We start from the raw sequence: 25210 nt of genomic DNA on the forward strand, positions 1-25210 counted from the left end.
AGAGATAGTGAAGTCAAGAAGAGTTGCTGACTTCTCCCAGAAATGGGCTGAGAAAATCAGAGTCTGGTCCAAGGCTTGTTGAAGTCAGTGAAAGGACTCCTGAAGTCCAATAGGACTTCCCAGTATCACTGGGAAATACAGAGAATTGTAACTGAAATTTTACAGTATACCATGGTCATTTGGAGACAGGACATTTGGAAGGAGTATTGTCTTTATGGATAAGAATGATGGAGAGCCAGAATTTTATCTATGTGAGACTATTTTCACATAAATGTGTGGAACAGTAGAAGTTACCAGTGGCAATCATTAGTTGAATACTAATAAGATTCCTTGCTCTTTTTGTCTGATCAAGAAAATGGAAAGTGACCACAAATATACAGCACAAACATTCCAAATTCCTGTCTTTGCTTACTTAGCTGCTCTTTATACAGTACGTGCAAAGGGTACAATAGCACACTGTGCTTAAAGGCCATTGTAGTGTGACTGCTATGCTGTTAAAACTCACTGCTGTGTATATAGCAAGTTTATAGCTGAGAAATACATTGAGCATTACTTCTGCTAGAAACAATCTTCAATGTTTGTGGTAGGTACTAATAAAAGAATTATAAATACACCACAATTCCATACAATCTGAACCTGAAGTACTCCACAATTCACAAAAATATCAGTTCACCCACTTCCAGGAAAGCTGAGCTGTGTTTTCCTATTGACTAACATGACTGACTTTCACGACCTAACTAACCCATATTGCTTCCTTGTGGTACAGCAAGACAGGCAAACACTGAAATCTCTCTGCTTTCTGCAGCAGACACTGTAATCATCTACACAAGTAAACTATGAAAACATAAATTAAATTACCTCTGCAGTAGTTTCTTAGTTGTATGGTAGATCTTTTCCTGTACTAAGCTCCTCTCTTTCCGTAGGACCACATTTTGTGATTATTTTGTACCTAATGTAAAGTGTTACATAAATAGAGATCCACTAGCAGGAGTAAGAGGGGAGCATTGCAGTTGATGGGATTTTAGCCAAATCATCCACAGATAAGAAAGATCTTAGAGTGGTTGTGATGAAATAGGATAAATTGTAGTGTTAGCCCAAATAGTATTTCCTAATTTAAATTTCTTTAACATGTAATTAATTCCATATCTCACTCAAATTTTGAAAAACTGTATGTTTACAGATGCACTTCTGATTTTTGTAGACCTATTCTAAATTTATCAGCATTAATTTGCTACTTTTGAGTATCAACTGAAAGTATACCTACCTAATGGTATTAGGAATATAAAATTATTTCTCAAACTTGGTGTTTACTTTTGGAAAATGAAACTTTTATAGTATTCCGGGGAATTTCTGCCACATAAGCTATGTAAAGAATTGTGAGGAATGTAATTCTAAGCACCAATTTTTTAATACTTCTAGAGCTGAACAATCAAGCAGCCAGCCAAGATACACCACAGAGGAATGTATTGAGGGAATAGTAGTTCAGGTAGATGGTCTGGCATGTTTCCTTCTTTTGCACCATTAAATTCTAGAGAACTAGGCTTGTTAGGCTTCAGTGCAGCCTTCTGTGTAAGTTATAGTCCAGTGGGGCTCCCAGATTCTTTAGGTTCGTGCATCAGAATCTTGCCAGAACAGCATCATTGAAAATGTAACTCTAAAACCATGTGCAGGCTGCTGTGACAGGAAGTCTGGTGTTCATATACTCACAGTATGACCAGAATGTCCCATGTTATCAGACCTTTTTGAAGCCCCCTACAATTTATTATTTTTCTAGAAAAATATGCCTTTCATGGAGTTTCACAGTTTTTGTCACAAAAATATGGACATAAGAAGTTTTCATCTTTAAAAATGATTTAGAAGTTCTGTAATAATTTGTTCAATTTCTTGATAGCTTTTTTGTCTTTATCCACCTCAAGTTTGTGAAATGCTTTCATAAAGGAAATAATTTGTTAATGGTGGTAGCCCTTAGCACAGGCTAAATGAGGGAGGTCTGTGTTCCCCATTGCTGGCAATGAAAGTACATAGGAAATCCTTGCCCAGTCCTTCCACCCAGTACTTGGCACAGGACATACACAAAGAGCAGAAGGTCAGAGACTGGGGAAGCTGTGTATCTAAGGTGATTCCTCTTTATTAGGACTATACATAAACAAATCCCCTGAACTAATTAGTGAGACTGGCAGAGAAGGGAGTTAATTGCAGCTGAAAAGGAAGACAGGAAGGTGAGCAGATAAAGAGATTTCTCTGGCCAGAAGCCTGTGGGTGATGATGTCAGTGCTGCCTGCTTTCAAACCTGTGGTGAATGGCAGGCCAAGTTAAAGTCGGTGCTGCTCATAGAGTGGGCAGTTTTGACAGGGCCCATATTTCATCTTTAAGAAGTCTTATTCAAGAGGAATGATCTTGAGCAAGAGGAAGGGAGAAGAACAACAACTACTTTCACTGAACCTCAAAAGTCCTAGTGATAGAAATGGTCTTGTTAAAGCTTTTCACAGTTTGGTCTTTGGTTTTACTGGTTCAGCCTGGATTCTACAGTCTATGTAAAGCACACCCAGCACAGAACTCTCTTAAATTTTGTCTTTTGTTTGTGCTATTAGTAGTGCGACTTCAGTGATGAATGTTTATAACACAGCTTGAGGAATTTCATCCTCCCTTGGTAAACTGCGTAGGAGATTGCCTTAATGGACAAAGAGAAATGTCTTCTGGTCTGTAGCCAGAAGCATGGACTTGCTTATGAAGAAGAAAACACACGTTTAACCTTCTGGTATTGTGTACAGAAGACACATTTAAAGTATATATATATTCATCTCTCTTCTTACAACCTAAAATGGAACCAGTGAAAGATTAATATGCTTTTCACTGTTTTATGGCAAATCACTCAGTTGTGATAAGTTCAATGCTGCCTCTTGACCAGATGTCTTACAAGACTGTCCTGTACTATTTGCTTCTACAGATACCTCCAGCTGGGAAAATAACTTACAGATGACTATGAAAAGCTAAATAAAACTAAAAGGTATGGAAACAGAAAGTGATAATAGGCTTTATTCACAGGTGTAAGGATTCAGATGTGAATGACAGATTAAAAGCTACATCCCAGTTTTGACTTTCTTGAATACTTTGCTTGAGTTAGATTTGGGACCTAAATTCAGCAAACCATCATGTTAGTGTGATTTATGCTTGTGCAGTTTGTTTAAACAAAGCCTGAATAAAGACATCAGGATCTGCACTGCTCTGGAGTCTACATGACACAGAGTATTCAGGGTTTGAATTAAATTCTCTGTAGAACAGTTCCTAATCCACAGTGAAGAGAAGCAGAATTGCCGTATGTTGCTGGGCTAATCTATTAGGTAGCATTTATTGCAAAGGAAATATACGTGCTTAGAGCTATACTGAAGAACAGCTACATACGGATAGCCTAAAACTATTCTTGTTCACTTATTCAGCATTTCACTGCTTGCTTAGAAACTGTAGATGCCCAGCATTTATAGAAGTATCCAAGCATCACTGACATAGCAGCCAAGGTGTGCTGGTGCCTTTATCTGCCTGAAAACAGTAGTTGAGAGCTATAAATTGCCCTGTGTTTATTCCCCTCACTCACTGGTCTGGGCTATTTATATCAATAACTGTATCTCCATAGAAAATGTTACATGCCAGGAATGGAAGAGCACAGCCAGGGCCCCCATGGAGCTGATAGGTCCTTTCCATCTCTGCATCTCCTAAAGGGATGAGCGGTCGCCTCCTTTCCCTTGTAACTCCTTACCACTGCTGCTGATTCTGAGCTGGAGAAGAACAGATGCTTTTTCTGCTACTGTCATCATCTCCAGTACTCTGAAAAAGGAGATCGTCTTCTCAGTCATCAGAGCACCAGAGAACCAGAATTTCTCCTCTTCTCCAGAAAAGACTATCCAAAGGGAGATAACAATGGAAATGTGGGTTTGATCCTGGTCCTACCTCTCAGGCTTCAGGCTTCCTGACCCATGGCAGCTTCCTTAGAGAGCTGACAAGGAGCCCAGAATGCATGCAAGCTGCTGACAGAGAAAGCCAAGGAAGCCTGCAGGGGAAGAACACAGCTTGGGATCCTGCCTGGCTTCTGTCAGAGACAACACACTGCTCAGAAACCTGTCAATTACAATTTGTTATTTTCCCTGCTGAAGTTCTGTTAGAGATTTTTGGCCAGCTGTGCTCTGTGTTGCCACCACTCCTCCAGATGATAATGGCAAAAAGGCCTGAAAGATTTGTGGGGAGGAGGCCCTGGGAGACCTGGCATTACAGCAGGTCTGCAGTTCTGGCTGCCACAGCCCAGCCATGAATACAAGTCTGAAATGTCAGATATTCCCTGCAGAACTAAGTATGGCTGTTTGCTCTTCTATGATGCCAAAATAGTGCAGGTGTCTTAGGCAAGAGTTTTACACTACACTGTAATCCTCTGATAGAAAGTTCTGCTTCTTGTTAAAGCCCTAGAAGATGTCAACATGTTCTGTGTCGAAGAGGAAAGCAAATTTTCCTGTTATTTTTTCCCCAAATAGAAGTATATGCTTCTTTTATTAAACACTCAGTCATTTAATAACTTGCACTTGTTATCAGAGCTGACCAAGATGCATTTATAGCTCACATGAACAATAGCATCTATCTGAAGTGCACAGAACTACCAAAATTGCTACCATCGAAGCTGAGCTTTTGAAATGAATCAGGATGTTGCTGCTGATAAGTAGCATTGTTAAAGTATTACTGTGACTTTGCTTTCTCAGCTTAAGCAACAAATCCATTTTGGTGCTGTTTCTTTACATTGCCGCTCTCCATGTACCACACTTTTCCATGTATTAGAAAGTAAAACACAATGGAAATATGAAACTTGTGCTTTATGCATATTTTTCATCTTCTTGTGGTACTTAAAAGTACATTACACACACACACACACAAAGAACTAGAACCAAAGCAGTGATTTAATTTTTTAAACTGAAGTGTCTATAATCACATTATTTTGCAGCTTAGCCTGAGCTAACTTTTATGCTTTACAGTTAAGCACTAGTTACAGTCTTAGTGCCATCACAGATGAAGACCGCCATTGCATCACAGAGATTAAAGTATAAAAAAAAGAGATAAAGATAAGAAAAAAATGAACCAAGGAATCCATGTTTGTTTAGAAATAATGATCCAGCTTCTTTGCTGCTCCACACTGCTTTTTAGCACAGTTCTTTGGGAGTAGGGAGCCAAGACAAGCAGAGAACGTATCACAGCTTCATGACTTTCTGCTCATCCTCCTGTTTCAATTCAAAATAGATTTCAGGACAATGTGCCGAAGGTCAAAACTAAAGGCATCATTTTAAAGACCAGAGAGTTAATGATGATCACGTTGACTGGCCTTACATAAACCACAAACCACCTCTCTCTCCCCAGTAATTTCCATCACAAGGATTGTGCTGCAATCAGAGGTCAGCAAACCCTTGGCACATGAGAGCAACAGCTGGAGTTGTCCTCAGCCTGGAGCAGCGGGACTGCTGCTGTTCTGCTTGAAGGTCTGCTGCCCTTCCAAGGCGTCTCTCTCCACAGAAGTCAGAGAAACCCCACACCTGTGCACCCTGGGTACACGCATAAACTCAGGAGAAAGGAATCTAGGTCACGGATGCCTTAGATGCAGAGACAAGCTCTCTAAGCATTTACAATTTCATTCTTTTCCCACCTTCCTTTCTTCCTTGCTCCTTTGTTTTACCCCAGTTTTTATTTTAGTTTATTACATTTCTGTGCCTCCATTCTGCTGTCTCTCTGTCACGTTGGCTGTTCTCCTAAGACTCAAAGGACACAATGCTCAGAGCTGAGTCTTTCTCATCACGAATAGCTTGCACAGAGCCACCCGACCAGACCTGAGTTCAGCTGTGCACTCGAAATGGGCAAACACCACAGAGAGCTCTGCTGCTCCCTTCGCTGCTCCGCGAGGCACCAGTCACTCTCCTCCCGGTGCAGGTGTTGCGATTAGCGGTGCAACGGACCCACAAGGCGCACCTCCTTGTGGGTGAAGTCAGCCGGGCTCCCCGCGGCCGCGAGCGAGAGCCGTTGGGCTGCGACGCTCGCGCGCCCCCTCGTGGGGCCGTTGGAGCGCGGCGGGAGCGCGCTGAGGGAGGCGCGGCGAGCGCGGTTCTGTGCGGGGCGGCCCGGCGGCCACGTCGGGGTCAAGGGTCTGAGTGCCTGCACGAGCAGTTGTGCGTGGGGAGAGCCTCGGAGGGAACCGTGGGAACACCGATTCCCCGTGATATCTTGCCGTTTTAATCACGCTCATACCGCTTGGATGAAATATATCTACATTTAGAAGAAATAAACAAACGAACAAATGGAAACGTGGAGACACAAAAGGCCCGCGTTACGGCTCTGGACAGCCGACCTCAGCCTCCGCTTCCCGGCGGGGTGACGGCGCGGGGCTGTTCTCCACGCGGTGGCAGTAGGAGAACGCCGCATGAGCACGTGAGGCAGCACGGCCGGCTCACCTCGCCCGGGAACACCGCCGGTCCTTAGGAGCCTGTAGCTCGGAACCAGATGGGAATCGCTTCTTAAACGCCAGAACTAGGTGCAAACCGCATCGGGCTGAAATAATCAGAAACCAGAATGTTCTCTCTGTGTGTATTCATTTGGGTAATCGCGTGGATGTGCAGGTGTTGAATAGAACAGAAATCCCGCCCTCTTGCTGCATACAGAAAAAGTTCTAAGTGATTGGGAATCCCCTGCTTCCCAATAACTCTCTGTCTTCTCCGTTTTTCCTCATGCTTTTTGCTGCATTTGTCCATTGTCATTGTCCGAACAGGATCCTAGAATGAAAAGGGAACCCTTTTCTGTAGTCACACAGCAGCGACTGGTGGAGGTGGCCTCCTCAAAATGTTCTCATTCTGTCCTACCTGAGTAACTGTGTAGCCCAGAGCCAAACGTCCCAAATCCCCTGATCTAGAGTGAAGTTGTGCTCATCTCATAGGACACAACAGATGATGTGGGCTACCAAAGATAAATTATTCCATGCACAGACAGATCCAGACTTAAGGGAGAATCAAAAGAACTGTGAAAAATAGCCTCATTTGCAAAGGTATATATTAATACTTAAGTGTGAGGTCCTGCACTTGGGTAGGGGCAATCTCAAGCACAGATACAGGCTGGGAAGAGAATGGCTTAAGAGCAGCCCTGAGGAGAAGGATTTGAGGGTGTCAGCAAATGAAAGACTCAACATGAGCTAGCAATGTGTGCTTACAGCCCAGAAGGCCAACCATATCCTGGGTTGCATCAAGAGAAGTGTGACCAGCAGGTCAAGGGAGGTGATTCTGCCCCTCTATTCTGCTCTTGTGAGACCCCATTTGGAGGACTGTGTCCAGTTCTGGAGCCCCCAGCACAAGGACGTGGAACTGTTGGAGTGGCCATGGAGGAGGGCCATGAGGATGATCAGAGGGCTGGAGCTCCTCCCCTACAGACACAGGATGAGGGAGATGGGGCTTTTCAGCCTGGAGAAGGGAAGGCTCTGGTGGAACCTAATAGCGGCCTTCCATTACCTGAAGGAGGGCTCCAGGAAAGCTGGGGAGGGACTTTTTACAATGGCATGCAAAACCAGGATGAGGGGAATTGGTTTTAAACTGGAAGAGGGTAGATTTAGACTAGATATTAGGAAGAAATACTTCACTGTGAGAGTGGTGAGACATTGGAAGAGGTTGCCCAGTGAAGCTGTGGATGCCCCCTCCTTGAAGGTGTTCTCAAGTACAGGCTGGACGTGGCTGTGAGTAACCTGGTCTAGAGGGAAGTGTCCCTGCCTGTAGCAGGGGGGTTGGAACTACATGATCTTAAAGGTCCCTTCCAACCCAAACCATTCTATAATTCTGTGATATTTTGTATATACATATATTTGTATAGCTGTAGGTTTAACATTTTGGGTACTGCAGAAAGGGAAGTGCAGATCACAGAATTGCCAGGGTTGGAAGGGACCTCAAGGATCATGAATCTAAATAGTGAAATGATTTACTGAAGAACACATGCAGGTTTGTGACAGAGTCAGGCACAGACACTGAGCTCTTTGTTACCTGCCTTTCATTAACAATGCCAAAGACTGAGAAAGAATGGCAAATGTTGAAAAGTTTCATGTTTACTCAAACGATTATTGGTAAAATAATGATGATTTTAGACTTCATTTAATTGTCTTGCCTGAGTTTTAGGACTTCCTCTTATATTACAAGCCTGTGTTAATTCTGACATGCATGCCTGTCATGCTAATGGACACATTGCTATAGAGGCCTAAATGGAAAGTTAAAATCAGAAGAGAAACTTTTTACAAGCTCAGAAATGGTAGTACAAAACCAGAATAGAAATGAGGGAAGAACATGCCACATCCTCTGAATCTAGTGTGTGTTTTACATGTTATTGCAGACATCCAAGGGCCACATACTAGGTGGAGTACTGGAGGTACATGTCTGTTCAGGAAGGGGAACTGCCACTTGAAGGTAGAAAACTTTAGAATATTTTTAAATGGTCTAAAATAATATTGGAAAGGAGGAGAGAAAAAGACATCTCTTCAAATAGATGAAAATAAATTGGGTGACACAGCACACATGTACACTTACACACGCACACATATTTATAAAGTTCTGATGGCCTTTCCAGGATACCATACATACAAGTGTAAAAAATATGCTTCCACACACTTTTCTCATGTTTTCATCTCTATTCATGTATTTTTTCTCTTTCAAGTGTACTCTGGCACTCTCAGGACAACTTCTCTTTGTGAAGGAATCAGGCAGCCCTGTGGAAATTATGGCCTTGCCTATTTATTCCTATTGTTGTCAACACAACATACACAAACTCCTTTGGGCTGCCAACTCTCATCTCTTACAGCACGGAAATTGAATCGGGTATCTTGGACTTAAAAAATAACATAGCTTCCAAAAATGTACCTTGATAATGTCCTTGAGCTTTCTGCTGGGGTGAAGACAGATGCAAAAAAGCAGGAGCAGGAGTTTGTGGTTATTGGGTTATATATGTACACACAGAGGCATAAAGACAGTGCAATTACAATAGCTCACCTCCTTTGGGAACTATGCTAAGCACTGTATCTTTATTTGAAGAAAACAGAAAATATTGTGTGCTATTACTGATCCTCTTTGAACTCCAATTCATTATTTTTCATTAAGAGCACTGGACAACTGTTGATAGCAAAAGCAACAGAAAATATTGTGAAGTCTGACAATGAATGCTTCCCTTCCCTTTGATGTAAGGTAAAATTTTGGTTATTTTTTATAGTAAATGGTTTGGGAAGAATTGAATACAACTTGACAGAACTGCAGGATTTCTGGCAGGCTGCTGGCAAGACTGGTCAAAGGTATTTAAGCTTTCACAATATTTGGTGATTTATTAACAAGGTTTGATTATATGTTTACAACTGCTGAAATAATGATTATGAAATGTTACTAACACATTACAAGTTTTTGCATTTGTTACAAGCAGCAGATTACTTTCTGTTGAGGAGAAAGCATTAAAAAAAACAACACATGAAATACCACAAAAATGTTATGAAAAAAATACAAATGCCTTTCATACAGAAGTTAGAACACTGGTAAATTAATACACATCTTAGTTGGAAATTGCATGCATTGGTTACTTATAACATAATGGTTCTTTCACCCTTTGAATGCAGTTGCTCAATAGTAAACTAACTTTTCTAATATCACACAGAAAATGCTGTCCAAGCTCAGAATATCCCAAAACACCAGGCCACTGCATGGCCTGATTTTACACAAACAGTGCTCTGTTTATGAAGGTGTGCCTGGGTACTGGTGGTGGTGCTGAGCTCATCTGGGGACAATGGGAGGAAGGCAGGATGGTAACAGGCTCTCTTTACCTCAGAGCTGCTAACATTGCTGGAACTTCAGGATTGTGACTTCTTTCTTCTGTCAAAACTGACTGAAGCAAATATACAGGTTCAGGAGCTGCTGTGGGAAAAAAGTATTGTAGTACTGTTGGACAGGACAGAGTACAGACAAGCTAGAGACATAAGCTCTGACTTCTTAGGAAGGCTAAAAACACACTGGCTATCAAGGGCTAGCCATTTTGTAAGAGGTATGATCTGGACTTGGATATTTACTAGCACTTCAAGTGCAAATTTTGACTGATGGGAAAAAATCCACATGCAGAAGAACACTGTTTCTCTACAAACGATTTCTTGCCATTTGCTTAGGCCAATTGTAAGATTTAGTCTGATTTAACATACCACATCTAGGTAAAATAGTGTTTAGGTCCTAGCTTGGAAAGCTGCTGTGTTCTGACAAGTTTCTACATGTGTGCAATGACTTCTAATTTCTGATTGGTATGCCTGGGTAAAGTGGCCTCAGGTGCAAAGCAATTTAGGAATCTGGGACATGACCTGTGGCTTGATTTTGACAGTCATGTTGCATCCGGAGAAACTAATGGCAGCTGCAGACAGCAGTTCTTATTGGTTATTATTTTTGAAAAGAAATGGACTAGTCTAAGGCCATGGGCCACAGGCCTTACAGGGCCACATTAGAAAATCGTTGGAAACGCATTGTTTTCTGCACCTATAATCTGCTTCAGCTGTGTTTGTCCTCCAATTAATTCTCTTTAAATAACCTTTCCTGTTTTCCTTGGCTTAGAGAAACATTTCTGGCAAACGATGTTGAAAAGAGAAAATACAAATAAAGGTTTGACCATTCCTGAACATTTGAAATATGATCAGCATGAAGATTCATGTAATCTGGTCCCATTTTTAAATACTGATGGATTACACAACTCCAAACAATTATTTCCATCATAACAAAAATTATTCTTTGGAAATTATTTTAGTAAAGTTTTCATAAAACTGAGATGTTTACAAAACTCGAATTATGAACATATGAACAGGTTATACTTGTTTGTAACTTGGAAAATTGCAGAATATAGAAATAGGATTAATGTTTCCATTTCAATTAAAAGATTTCTGTCTTTCTCAGGCTGTAGTTTGGCCTCACGGAAGGCTTGTTTTTTCCTCAGGTTCTTAATGGAGCATTAGATAGCTATGGTTATTTTAAGGAAAATCTTTGTAAAGAAGACTATCAGACTAAAATATTTGCATGGGTAGGTTTTTTATTGCTGTTCTTTATATAATAACTTGTTCACTCTTATAAAGCTATTAGCATGTGTTCGTTTTGTTTGTTTTTTAAACTATGTTGTATTCCTTTGTTTCTGAGTGATAGGACTGAGGAAAACTCCAGCTGTTGACCAGCAGTTACTTTCCTTATGTGCAGTCTTAACTTCCTTAAAGGTTTCCGGGGCCCTCACACAGAAGAACAGCAGTTTTGTGTTTCCACACTTGTGGCAGGCTGTTGTGCAAGGGCCTCCAGAAGCATGCAGGAAGATGGATGGGCACAGCAGGTTGTCTGTGGCGGTCCTTTTTCCAAAAGCAGGAGCAGGAGGCAGAACCAGAACTATTGCCACGAGGGAGAAATAAGGGTGTTATGTCATAAATAAAAGATGGGACACAGGAGCTGTACGTCCCGCTCCCCAGTAAATCCAAGTTCTTCTGTGCTTCTAGGCAAACTACATGGTCAGCTTTGGGCTCTCAGACAGCCAAGTTACCGATGATGCTTTTGTGCCAGGGCCGCTCCTCTTCCAGCAGCCGGCCAGGGTTTCTCTGCGATTTGTAGCACTAGGTGGAGGAAACACTGCCTCTCTAGTTCCTAGAGGTAACAAAGGTTAAGTTGGTAGCAATCAGCAGCCGGCAGACCGGACGGAGACACGCGCACAGGTACACTCGCTCTCCAGCAGCCCCGCCTGAGCACCCAAGCAGGTGCAGCGGGCTTCCCCGGCAGCACCCCTCGGGGCACTCGGGCAGCAGCGGCCCGGCCGGGTTCGCAGGGGGAGGCCTCGACCGGGACAGAGAGCTGCGCGCCGTGCCGGTGCCCTCCTCTGAGGAAAAGCGGCCGTCACCCCGGCGGCCCGGCTGGCGGCTGCCGCGGAGGCCCGTCCCCCTCGATCCGGGTATCGCCGCCCCCTGGGCCGCGGCGGGAGAGCTGCGGAAAGCGATCCCGCGGCCGGAGCGGCCCGCCGGTACGTAGCGGGGCGACGGGCCCGGGGCTGGCGCTGCCAGCTTCCCCCTGCCGGGACGGGCGGCCGCGGGGGAGGGGAGCGCGGCGCTTCGGTGCGGGGCAGGCGGGCAGCGGGCGGGGCGGGCTGCGCTGCGGCCTGACGGCTGCCTGTCGCCGGGCAGGGGGGGAAACCCGGTTGCCGCGAGTTTCTCGCCTTTAAAACAATAAAATACTTAACGCAAACTGCGGGGAGCGGCGTAAGCGAAGGTGCGATGCTGTGCAGATACAAAAGTGCGTGTCCTTGTCCCCAACAGCAACCACTGCTGTCTTGTTTTTGCTATCACTGCACATTGCTGTTATTGCAGAAGCTGCTGGAGTTGTGCTGTGGTTTCGTGTCTGCAGCATGCACCGATTATTCTAGCCTTAACATTTTGTGATTTAAAAGCAAAGTAGGTGGTTTGGGTAGAGTGGGAAAACGTCTTTAACTCTGCCTGTTATTGTTGTCTCACAATCTTAGGAGAGCGCAGAAATGTCTCACTTTGAAAATAAAGGATTGATACTGGGCATAATGGCAGGGACTGCTGGAATAAGCCTGGTCCTGGTTTGGTACCACAAGACCCGAAAACCCAGCGCAGCCATGCATATGCCTGCATTCACAGATGTAGGTAACAAGCTTCATTCTGTGGCTTTGGAACATGAAGCCCATAATGAACAAGGAGCAGTCATGGTTTTACATGGAAGGCAACTACAGATACTTGAAAAACTGAATGGTTTGCTAATAAGTGTGGATGAACTGAAGAGAGAGGTGAAATTTCTAAAAGAAGCTATTCCAAAGCTGGAAGATCTCGTTCGAGATGAGCTCCAAGGGAGAGGGGATGCACAGAGAGCTAGCCCATCACACAGAGCAGCAAGGCGGAGGAAAGCAGAGGCAGCATCTGGTGCAACAGAAACTACCAGCTCTGAGGAGGCGGAAAGTGAAGGGGGGTGAGTTGGTCACGTTTTGTTTCTGCTATAGTTCATATGCAGTGCAAATTGCATTATTATGTAAGTGAAGCTTTGTGTTCTAAACAGTAGTCCTTTTAAAGTTTTATGTATATTTTATATTTCTCTTTTCAGAAAAAGATGAGATTAGTTGTTTTCAAATCAGAGAAAACTCTCTGTGACCCTCTGTCTGCACTGTGGTTGGTCCAACATGAAGTCCAATACAGGCTGCTATACTTGTGATTGGAGACAGTCTGCTGCAGCACTGCTACATAGCTGTGCAATGAGAAGCAAAGTTCAAGATGATGGTGTGATTTATAATCACTTTCAGCAATAAGATAGTCTTGCTTAAGTCTCTGACAGAGCTGGTTCAGACTTTAGGAGTGGTTTTAGTTGTTTTTTCCTATGAACCTTACAGATGAGTTGCTACAGTGTTCTGCCAAAAGGTGTTGCGTGCTTTGGAAGTTATGTCTGAATGCAAGGCGTGTACACAAGGCAGGCTTGTTTATATATATTTGCTACTGTATATGTTTCCTGGTTGCTTAATATTAATCATGAGTGATTCAGGGTACTGACTAAGGTTCAGAGTTCCTGGTTTTGATCACAGCTCATAGTCCAATTGCTGTTAATGAAGTCCTCATTTGGGCCTCATTTGGGGAACATGCTGAAGGATGAGATGTACCTGGAGTTCAGGAGAGGAACTGTAGTTCTATAATTTCATCTGTTGCCTAATACACCCTACAGTAGTAATGTGAGAATAGTGATGAACTTACTCCCCTGTAATTTCATCTTTGTTTTGCTATTATAGATTAGAAATTTACATGCAGTTTATTCAGTGTGTGTTTATAGCAGCTGTTTTCTGGTTAACATCTCCTCAGTGTTTTACATACATAGCGTAGGCAGCATGATGCCTGTAAATTGTCCATCTTAAGTAACTTTTTTCTCTACTGATGTGTATTTTAACAACAATAATCTGAAGACAACAATGTGCTGCACATAGTAATTAATGAAATTCTGTTTTTGAAGAGTTCCTCCATATGTATTTTCAGTTCCCATGGGCAGAATCTTGTCTTTTGTTACATCCCAGCCTTCTTGCTTTTATTTTGATAGCATATTCTGAGAACTATCAGTTCTTTACAAATCAGTTGTTACCCTTTTTTTACTTTAAGCATTCAATATTGGCAACGGTTGTCAAAGGCATTTCCTCCTCTTGTGTACAAACATTTCAGGTTCTGTAGTTTCCCACACTGTTTTATAGTTTGGTTGGTTTGCAGAGTTCTTTATACTGAGCATAAAATATTTGGAGATGTAGATAAATCTAAAGCACCAGTTGACAATAATCAGGTTCACATGCACAGTATAGTTGTCATTCCACACCTGACACTGAGATCGTTACATCTTGTCAGGAGTGATGCATTGCTGTTTGGGAACTAACCAAGGAAACTTGTCTGTTCAGGTTCTGTGTGATGAAGAAACTGATGGGATGATCCAACACAAGTGATTATAGTGTGCAAGAGTACTGAGTGTGTCCTGAAGAGAGGCCTTCTCTGATGAGTATTTGCGTACAGTTGGAAGGAAGGATGATAATTCAAGGTTGTAGATAGCATTAGTCATTTGGATATGTAATTTTTCAATGATTTTTAATGTGTTTTGAACAGCAGAAGATTTTTTTTTCCAACACCTTCCACTCAGTGTGCTTGTTTCACATGTCTTCTTTATACTTAGGATAATTTTATTTTCACTTTAGTAAGTTTCTTCTTCTTCTTTTAAATGGAAATAGGTTAATAATCCTGGTTTGCATACAGCTGAGATGTATATAGGTTTTTCTGAGGACATAAGTAACTTCAGTGTCAGTGATGCACGTTATATGAGAGTTTTCTATAAGTGACAATAAGACAGAATTTTTTTGAGTTAATATGCTTCACTACTTCATGTGCTTGTAAGTGTGTAAATGCCATGAGCACTGCTTTATGCTGTCCTGTGGTAAGTCTGTGCATGGCAATGCATTCAGCTACTGGCTTGTGCACTAGAGAGATAGCATTGTTCTTAGTTACAGATTAAACTTCCTTTTTTCACTTTTGGTTTTCCATCTAGGATAAAGTACATGCAGTGTGTTTCACAGACCCAGCAATATCTTTATGATCCTGAAAGAAGGGTTTTGCTTGTGTTAGGCAGTTCTGGCTTTAAATGACACATGAATAGGTTGTGCCAAATGACTCCACCAGTTTCAGGTTTGCAAACTTCTCCCAGGAAAGCTTTTAATGTTACTTTCCCCTCCTCCCCCCAAAAAAAAACATTTGATGCTGGCATTCCCTGCTGTGACCTTCACTGCTTTGATCTATTCTGGTCTGTTCCCAATGTCACTGTTGATGTTCAACACCTTGGAGAGAGAAGCTTTGCGTTATTGCCTTTCAAAAATTATATATTTCTTTCAGTGGAAAAATAGCACTTTTTATTTAAAAAATTGTAATTTTTTTCACGTAATAAAAGCTACCCTGATTGGAAGATATGCTGAATTAATGAGACGTTGACTGAATACTCCAGAGCTCACCGCATCTAGTCTGTTCTACATTCTGCTTTTAACCATTTCAGTTTCTATTCTTCATCTCAATCTTTACCATTTGAGAAAGTGTAACAAGGGCACATTTATTTAAAAATAAATACATTGTGTCTAGGTGATCACCTTCCAACTTATGTTGGAAGATTTCCCCTAATTCTATCCCAATTGCCATTTTAATGAGATTTATAGTTTGGTTGGTTTGCAGAGGCCTTTATACTGAGCATAAAATGCGCAGTGGTGATGAACCATTGAAACTAGTGTCACATTTGGCACCAGTCTTCAACAAGCCAGTCACCCAGGCTTTTCAAATCACACTTGATGTCAGTCGCCAGAAAGATTTACATCATAAATCCTTTTCCTTCCTATGTTTTATGTATAACTTTAAAAAAAAAAAACATTTCCTTTGCCTGCTTCTAAGAATTACTTCCCATATCTCTTCATTTGTTATCCCTTTCCATTTCTTTTCAGTACAGTCTTCAGCTGACCTGACTCAGGTTGGGCAAATGTTTCCTCAAACCCAACCAGTTGATCCAGTCTGTTGAACTATCAGAACGAGTTTACACCACAGCAGTGTTTTATACCAGATAGCTCAATCATGATTTTCTTTTTTTATGGTGTTTTTTTTTTAAATGCAATACTGTGTGTCTAGATTTTCTAACAGCTTAACAGTGTGGTGAGTCTACAACATGGTTTGCTTTTTGGACTTTGAACAGTCTTCTGTGGTCTGAGTCCTGTTGGCTGACCATTGCTCCTCACATTCTTATCACTCACTGTTGTTACCTTTTAAATAAAATCTATTGGCAATATAAAGATTAACACAGTTTGCAGTGAGTGTAGTCGTTTTTTAAGTTCTTCTAGTTTCTCAGGTATTGCTTAATGTATTTTTAACATGTAAATATTCACTTTTCATAGAATCATCTATGTTTGAAAAGACCTTCAAGTGTACAGCCACAGAATGACACTAAAGGTCATCTGGTTCCAGCTTCTCTTTCTATGGGTAGGAACACCAGCCTCATCCAGCTTGGCCTAGAACACTTCCAGAGATCAGGCATCCACAGCTTCTTAGTGCAGCCTGTTCCAGTGCCTCACCACACTCATCATGAATGATTTCTTCTTAATGTCTAATCTAAATCTACCCTCTTTCAGTTTAAAGCCATTACCACTTGACCTATCACTACACTCGCTGACAAAGAGTCTCTCTCCAACTTTCTTGTAGGCCTTCTTTAGGTAGTGGAAGACTATCAGTAGGTGGTAGTGGAAGGAATAGGGATCTCCACAGAGCCTTCTCCAGAAGAAACAAGCCCAGCTCCTTCAGCCTGTCTTTGTAGGAGATGTGCTCCAGCCCTCTGATCATCTTCACGGTCTTCTTCCACTCCAGCAGCTCTATGTGCTGAGGGCCCCATGCCTGGGTCCACTTTAGTTGGGGCCTCATAAGTGCAGAGGCACAATCACCTCCCTTGTCCTGCTGGCCACTTCTTATTTGATGCATCCCAAGATACACTTGGCTTTCTGGGCTGTAAGTCCACACTTTTGGCTCATGTCAAATTTCTTATCAACCAATAATATAAAGTCCTTCTTGAGGCTGCTCTTAATCCAATCACATCAAACCATTTTCTGTTTATAATCTGATAAAACAACAGGTGAAATAGCAGATGTTAGAATACTTACATAAAAGATTTGAAGAACAAACCATAGTAACTGTTCTTCCTTTGTTTCTAATTTCCATCTTGATTTACTTTCATGATCCCTTAAACTCTAGGAGATTTTGGACTCTGTTGAAATAAATCTTTGCTTTGCTTCTGTACATATGTACACTTAGTATAGCTCTTCATAACATGCAGCTTGCTCTTCTGATATGAGCAGATGTGTAAACCTGCTAGCTGGTTTTTGAAATCAGCCATCAAGCTCTTTTTATAACAGTTTGATATCAATAATATTGATTATACTCTTATTTTGGCCGGAAATAAAACTCTCAAAATAAAACTACCTTCAGTTCGGACAGCTTACCCACATTGATAGGAAAAATCCTAGCTATTTATTTTTTAGAGGTCCATATAGCCTTCTTAATGTGTTATGGTTTTGTGCTTAAAATGTTTCAACCATGACAAGGATTGAACAGAGAGCTAGTAAGAAAATTAATGCAATCAGAAACAAAACAGAAAAAAGCTTTACTTGTGCCTTGATTTCCAAAATGCTGAAATGATGTTTAATACTTAACTAAATTATCTTGCTCTTGTTTTATCCCTGTGGCTCCTGAGCAATGTAGGAGTTTGCCTGGGTTGCCTGACTGGTGAGATGGGGACTCAACAGAGAAAGTGGTTACTTTTAAAATATAATCCTATTCAGCTGCTCCTATGTGAAAGTGGAGGACCCTAATGTATGCTCAGCATTTTGCACAGTAAGGCCAACTGCTTATCTCTGTGTGGTATTTATGGCTTTTGTAAATATTTCCTTGTCCTTGACTGCCTTGTGCTGAGTACTTCTGCACAGAGCATAATTAATTACCATAAGATCTTCCCCAGTTTCAGATATTCTAACCTTCAGAATGTACAGAAGATCACTGTTATCAATTTGTTTACGTGTATCATCGCTTATACTTAGATCTTCAAAGTGTTTGAGAGGACATTGTGTAAGTGATTCTTACAGCACTTCTGTTGTGGTTATTAAGCTCATTCCCATTTCAAAATATAGAGAAATTGAGGTAAAGAGTTGAAGAGATTCAGGTCTGCAAAGCGTTCAGGTTTGCAGAGAATGTCTTAGTAAACATTAGTGATTTAAAGTGTGCTTCAAATGGAGAACAAGGACACATATTTCTAATATGTCTCTAAATTTTTTGAATGTAGGATTAGGCAGGACAGTTTGAAATTTTGGTTGTGCTGTCCTTTTGAAGATAAAGGTACTGTAATAATTATAAGCTTGATTTCATGAATAAAAACTTTTCAGTCTGGACAAATGGAATAAATTGCACTGAATTTTTTTGCATTTTAATTTCACAGTGATTTGCCGTATTTTTAGAAAAGATAGTTATTATTTTCTGTGATTTTTAGTTATCTTACAGCCCATACTGATACTGAAGGAGACTCTGAGGAAGAGAAGGGCTGTAAGAAGTCACCTGATACCACTGTGCAGCCAGAAGATGAATTGTTTAATCTTCTGCAGGAGGTGGACAGTTTGCACAAGGGTTCAGAGGATGACAAAAAGGAGAGCTTCAAACTACTACTTGAGAAAGAAGCCAAGGTATTAGTGTTACATTGCTATTAACTTATGCTTAGCACTACCTCTGTGAACTCCCTTAATGCAAGTGTTAAAATGCACATAGGAATGAAAGTGCAATTTCATACTTACTTTGAAAATGTATTGAAAAATAAATATTTCAAGGTGGCACCAATGTTCATGTTGGGTGGGCATGAAAATTTTGTTGTATTATATCTCATCTACACTCAAAAATTTAGAGATTTTGTATTTTTGTGTACATTAAAGAGATATTGTGGGCTTTTTTCCTGGGTAAGTGAAACTTTTTTTGCTGGTTTTAGAATGGCCTGTATGAGAAAGTTCTGTGGAATAAGGTATTAACCAGACCAAGTGTTGTGAAGAAATCAAACTATGAGCCTGTAGTCTGCTTATACCTTTATAAGCAATCTTATAAATCTTCATGTGCACTTTTCCTTTGATGGCTTTACTGTGTACTTGTTTAACTCTTGATAAAATTCCAAAATGCTTGACAGTTAGCACTCCATTCAGTGTATCAATTTCATATTTAGTTCTGATTACATTTATGTATTGAAATACCCAGGCAAGTTGGTGAAATGCTACTTGCAAGTGAATTTGATGCTCATTTCAAATCTAAAGAAAGCATACATCACATCAGTCAGGAATCTGTTGGATTTTATGGGGTTACACTTATATTTTTAATTAAAAAAAAAAAAGAACTTTTAAACTGGTTTTTGAAATGAAGCCTCTTTAGCTTGTTTAGAGTACTTCCAAAGTATTTTTCTCCTTCGGCAGTGAGAAATTGATATCTGATTCTCATGTAAATTAAAAGTAGTCTAAAAGGATGTAAAATGACCAAATATTTATGCTGTGTTTGTCTTACCCACTCTAAGTATTGTTAAAGGAAACTGTGTAAATCCCAATCTGATCTGATTCTAAGCTGCTCTCTGCTTTCAGTATGAAAACTGCGTGGACTTCCTTTGGAGATTTGCACGTGCTTATGGAGATATGTTTGAGATGGCCACTGATGCTGAGGAAAAGAAAAGATATGTTTCTGATGGTAAGTAGATGAAAAATGATTATGTACAACTTTTTCTGAATGTAGTAAAACACACTTTGAACTTTGGTAATGTTTTGCTATCTAAACAACGTCCATTCTGATAAATGAGAGCATTTGTACTGTAATAAAAATATTTTGCACAAAACCTATCATGTACAACTTCAGTCCATTCTTTCTTCTCTGAAGATATCAAAAAACGGTGTATAAAAAGTCTTGGTCACAATTTAAGTCTGTTGGTTATGGATGATGCCTTAAAAATCTTCATTTTTATGAGAATCAGATGGAAACTGATATATATATATATATATATATATATATATATATATATATATACATATATAAAATAATAATAATTTTAAAATGAAAGAATATAAAAAAATATTTCAGCACAGTTTCTGTCTTAATTTAACCTTTGGGAGAGAGAGAAGAAAAGCAAACTCAAGGCTTGTTTTTCTGAGGCAAAGTAGCACTCCTGCAAATCAGCAATTTCCTTTACAATAGTACTGGGGATAAAACTGTTTCTTGTTGATGTTTTTGTCAAGATTCCCATGTATGACAATTTAAGATGTTGCTTCCAGGTGTCCCTTCCTATGTATCCTGTTTGATAGCTTAGCCATAACAATGTTCCAATGTTCTTCACAGCATTTTTTTTCTTTATTGCTTTTAAAAGCACTTCTCTTTCTTTTACAGTCTAGTTTCATATTGGCAAGAAGGACAGTATTTGTTTCCCTTTTTGTATTGGATCCTCTTCTCTTGACTACAATAAAGCCTACTTCTTCTCTACCTGTATCACCCTCCTCCAGTCTTTCCAAACACTTTGTTCTTATGGCAATCTCTTTGCCTGTATCTGGGAATCCCTCTCTGTCCTTTATTTCTCCATTGCCTCTCCCTTTTTGCTGCAACAAAGTAAGGTTTTGTAAGTGTATTTCAAGTTCATGTAATTCAGTCTTTTGTGACTCTTCTAATGTTCTGCAGGTTGTTTGTTTTTTTTTTTTTTCTGTCAGAAGGAAGGACAACACTGAAAAAGCAACTTTGGCTGCAATTTGTCATCCTTAAAGGCAGTGTCATGTCCCTGGGCTGTTATTACTTATTCTGTAGCCAACTTAGGCATATCCCAAGGTCCCTGACCTTATCTTTTTGTTCCTGTACTTTCGTCATAAAGACTTGTGCTTTCTTAACTACTTAATTGATGCTGTCTTTGGTTTAGTAGCAGTTTGGCTTCTTTATGTGGAAGTTGCTGTGAGGATTATAACAAAACTATTTCACAACAGGGATCTCTGTTGTTGGATTTTTGCTTTTACCAGTGACTAGTTGTAGCCTCTCCTGATGGAAGATAACAGCATAGCAAAAGACAGGGATTGAGAAGGAATGACACAGGGTTTAGGTCTTGGGTAATCAGCCTCCTTCGGCTCGTTCTCATAAGGGGTGGGTGGTGGCAGTCCTTTTCATCTCTGTTTTTGGAAGGATGCAGAGGGATTGAGACTGCAGGGGAGCTGGCAGTAGTTTTGTGTTTTTTCATTCCATTGGGTTAGAGGACTGTGTATGCTGCTCTTTGTTTTTATGAAGTTAACTTGTAATACAGAAATGTCAGTGTGGCTTAATTGGTTGCAGCTGAAACAGTGCAAAGAGCGAGCATCTCATCTGGGTGTGTGGGTTTGATGAGGGCACTTTCTGTCATCTTTATTCAGTTAAAAGCAGAACATAATGGAAGACTTTGTACTGGAAAGGAACTTCAACTAGCTAATCCCTGTACCCAAGGAAGGAAGGAGCTCTGCTGCTTATTCTGACAGGTGCTTATCTAACCTGCTTTAAAAAGTCTTAGAAATAACACTGCCTCCTTCAACAGTCCAGTCTAGTCCTTCTCTGATTCAGTTGCATCTGACTTGATAAAATGGATTAAGAAAAAAATAATAAATTTGCAATCATTTAATTGGGGTCTGAGTGCATGTATACAAGAGCAAATTGTGTAAAGTCATGATTGTCAACCTATATTTGCAAGAGAATTTTGAATTTCCTTACAGCCAGGATATTTCTGATTGCTTAGTTCTTGTTACTTGCCAAAGATGTAGAAGATTATAATAGATCTTTTAATATATTGTATTCCTGTTACAGGAAAGGCTAAAGCTGAAAAGGCTGTCAAGTTGGATGCCATGAGTGCTGAGAGTCACCAGTGGTAAGTTCGGAAAATTAATTTTTTGATTAATTAATTAAATGTATTTATCAAATCCAACGCAAGAGACAGCTGCCTTTGGCTATAAAGAAGTATCCACGTTATGGTGGATCTGAATATAAATTTCATAAAATATTCTTAATATTTTTCATAGTTTTATGGAAGCCATTTATTATTAGTTGTAGCTACATAATTGCATTGAAGTATTCCATGGAGCATTTATTATAGCACGTGAGACAACTCACTAACCATGCTTTAATAACTACTGTGAAATATAGGTGGGAGTATTTGCCTCAGTCAGTGCATTATTGCTCAGAAAAACTGTAGTTTTCAATTTACTTTCTCTCTCAGCTCTTCTCAAAATAACGTCATTTGGCCTCAGACTTTGTCTTTACCTTTATGAAAAGTAAGCGTTCTCCAAAATTTTGATAAGCTAAACTCCAGTAACTACAAATAGATAATAAGAGAATTATGAAAATTTCAAATAACTTCTCAGATTTTGCTTTATTGGATAATTTTCCTCCAAGCTTGGCAGTTGGATTAACTTCATAGACCTTTCCTGTAATTAAAAAATCTTTGCACATGTGAATTATTCTTGTCTGATCATCATTATCAGATAAAAGATCATTTTACTGAGTTCTGATAATAGGTCCTCACATTGCTATTTTGTTAATCAATTTCACTGACCTCCTGATTTCTTTTCTAATATTCTTAGCTTTCCTTTCCATTTTAGCTTCTATGTTTGTAATTAATTTTATCCTCACATACTTAATTTGGGAATTCACTTAGCTTTCAAGTATCTAAACCTAATCCTGTTATTTCAGGCTGTCTAAAAAGAAGTAGCCACTTGTGGAGTGTGGTTTATCTGAGTTCATTTTACCCACCTGAATTGGAGTGACAGTAACTTCTCCTCAGGTTGTTAACTACTTGGTTAGATACAGATGGTTTCATTTAAGTAGGTGACTTGTGGGCTTGGTATCTCACTCTTTCTGACCTTCAGAAATGGCTGTGTTATGGTTTTGTGCTGTGTTGCTATGAGCATTGCCGCATTTCTTCTTTTTTCTCCCTTTTGGTTTATAGCAACTAGTGACCAAAATACCCACTATGTAACAGCGGGGTGCTGGAAGTGGTGTGCTGTGGGAATTTCAGGCTGGCTTTCACCTTCGTGGAGATCTGCATTTTCTCTCTTTGGTCCCTTGTAACTAATAGTGACAGTGTCTGTAATGTGGCGGTTTGGGATGAAGCTTTTGCTTTTGGCTGTTCTCAGCTGCCTGTTACTGCCTATCTGCTGGAGTTTGATACTGCGGCAGCAGAACTAATGGAAGAGGATAACTTGAGCATCGCCGTTTAGTGCAAGGTGATATGAAGCCACTGTAGCTTGAATACCTGCTGACAATAATTTGCAGCCATTTCTGCTGTTAGGCTGACCACAGCCATGGCCACTTGCTTGGAGTAATGATGCTGTACTCCTTTCAGCTAGAGTTACGCATATAAACAACCACAAAATCTCACAAATGTATGATTGCCTTTCTTGCCACCATCCTGAGAGACAGACAGGATGTATAAACTCAACTTCACTGGCAGAACTATGCTGACAAAAGCTTGCATGTTGTTGAGGGAGGTGTAGGTGGTCTGTTGACTTCAGATGTGAGATCCTGTACTGGCAGGCACATCAAGCAAGGAAAGAAATGTGAGTGTAAAGAGACATGTTCCAGAGGTTAGTTGAGAAAACCTATTTGAGAGTCCTTACTTGAGTATTTTCTGTTTTGTAAACTACTGCTTTTTATTAGAAGCAAGGGATTTTGGTATGGTTTATAGTTATTATACTTTTTGTACATGGATTGCAAATAGATATGAAGATTTTATTACTTGCTGAAGTGGTGCCTTTCTAGTGATATATGTGGACATCACAAATTTAAATAGTTTAGTGTGATTTCCCCCTCCCCCCACATTATCAGCTTATTTCTTCTTTTCTGAAGTCTTTCTGGTTTGAAACATATATATATATATATATATATTATTTTTTTTAAGTGTAGTGTCCATAATGGATATATGGCTCTAGCTGAAGCCCTGAAAGGAGTGAACTTTCCTGCTGATATGTTCCAGAAAGACAGTTGTATGTTTTTGTCTGGTCTGCTAACTCTCAGACTATGGTCTCTGTATATTCTCTTCTTCTGTGCCACTACTTAACCAGCAATGAATTTGTTTCATAACAGTGTGTTTCCTCGGTAGAGTGCTTTCAGCAAGTTTCATAGATTTCATGTTGATTTCAGCCCATTTCTCTGGTTTACTGAGCCACTGGGGATACAGATGCTTGCATCATCCTCTCTCAGATTACAAACTTATTTTAAAAGTTTTGGGTTTTGTGTTTTTTTTTGGTTGTTTGTTTGTTTGTTTTCATTAATGAAATTGTTGGAAGGTAATGAATCCAGGACAAAATTCTGCGGAATACCTTTAATGGCTGTGCAACTACTTAACTGGTGATTCTGCAACTATTTAAACAATATTTTCATGGCTAGATTGTGATGAATGTCATGTGCGACGAAGTCAGAGGCTATACTGAGGTCAAGCCATATCTCATTTGTTGCATTCCTCTAATAACACTTTATCTTGTCAGGAAAAAAATAAAATGGTTTTGCGTGATACTCCTTATTCATAACAAACTTGTGTTAACATTTTTTTCTGGAAGTCAAAAGCACACCAAGCAGTTATCTCAGATATGTTTGCTGGCTTGTCTGTAGCCTCTGTCCTCTTCTTCTCTTTCTGAATAAGAACTGATTTTCTGTTTTCTTTTCTGCTGGGATTTTCCCCATTACTCAAGAAAACTTGATTGTCAGCCATGTCAGATCTGCTTTGGTTGGGTCTGGCTGATGCAAATTTATATAAACAGTATTTTACACATTAATCATCATGAACAGAAAGGAGAACTCAGGGAATCTTTCCAGAATGAACTGGGCTCTCAAAACTGTATGCAAACAGAATTTTGCCTAAAATAAAAAATAGACAAGACAGCGTGTGAACAGAAAACAGCAGAAAACAGTTCAGTAGAATTAAGACAATAGAATCATAGAATTGGGTTGGAAGGAACCCCAGGGATCATCAAGTTCCAACCCCCTAACACAGGCAAGGCCACCAACCTCCAGATCTGGTGCTAGATCAGGCTGCCTAGGGCCTCATCCAATCTGGCCTTGAACATCTCC

At 40.2% G+C, this 25210-nt stretch overlaps 1 protein-coding gene across 6 annotated transcripts in view; it reads left to right on the top strand.

Annotated features, from left to right (window-relative positions):
- Nucleotides 1–25210, top strand: part of RMDN2 (regulator of microtubule dynamics 2) — a 155358-nt gene that overhangs the window by 97745 nt on the left and 32403 nt on the right. For 3 of the 6 annotated variants that reach the window (XM_090135276.1, XM_090135278.1, XM_090135277.1), the window contains exons 1-5: nucleotides 11921–12051; nucleotides 12547–13013; nucleotides 18618–18807; nucleotides 19738–19840; nucleotides 21953–22013. In XM_090135276.1, coding sequence (XP_089991402.1) covers nucleotides 12559–13013; nucleotides 18618–18807; nucleotides 19738–19840; nucleotides 21953–22013 — 809 coding nt within the window. In that variant the 5' untranslated portion in view covers nucleotides 11921–12051; nucleotides 12547–12558. Of the gene's footprint in view, nucleotides 1–9252; nucleotides 9332–11641; nucleotides 12052–12546; nucleotides 13014–18617; nucleotides 18808–19737; nucleotides 19841–21952; nucleotides 22014–25210 lie in introns of those variants that run through there. The other 3 variants (XM_090135275.1, XM_031593276.2, XM_090135279.1) reach the window with 3 other exon arrangements.

The sequence above is a fragment of the Phasianus colchicus genome, chromosome 2 (genome assembly GCF_987193195.1).
Source record: "Phasianus colchicus chromosome 2, bPhaCol1.hap1.1, whole genome shotgun sequence".
In the NCBI taxonomy this organism is placed as follows: Eukaryota; Metazoa; Chordata; class Aves; order Galliformes; family Phasianidae; genus Phasianus; species Phasianus colchicus.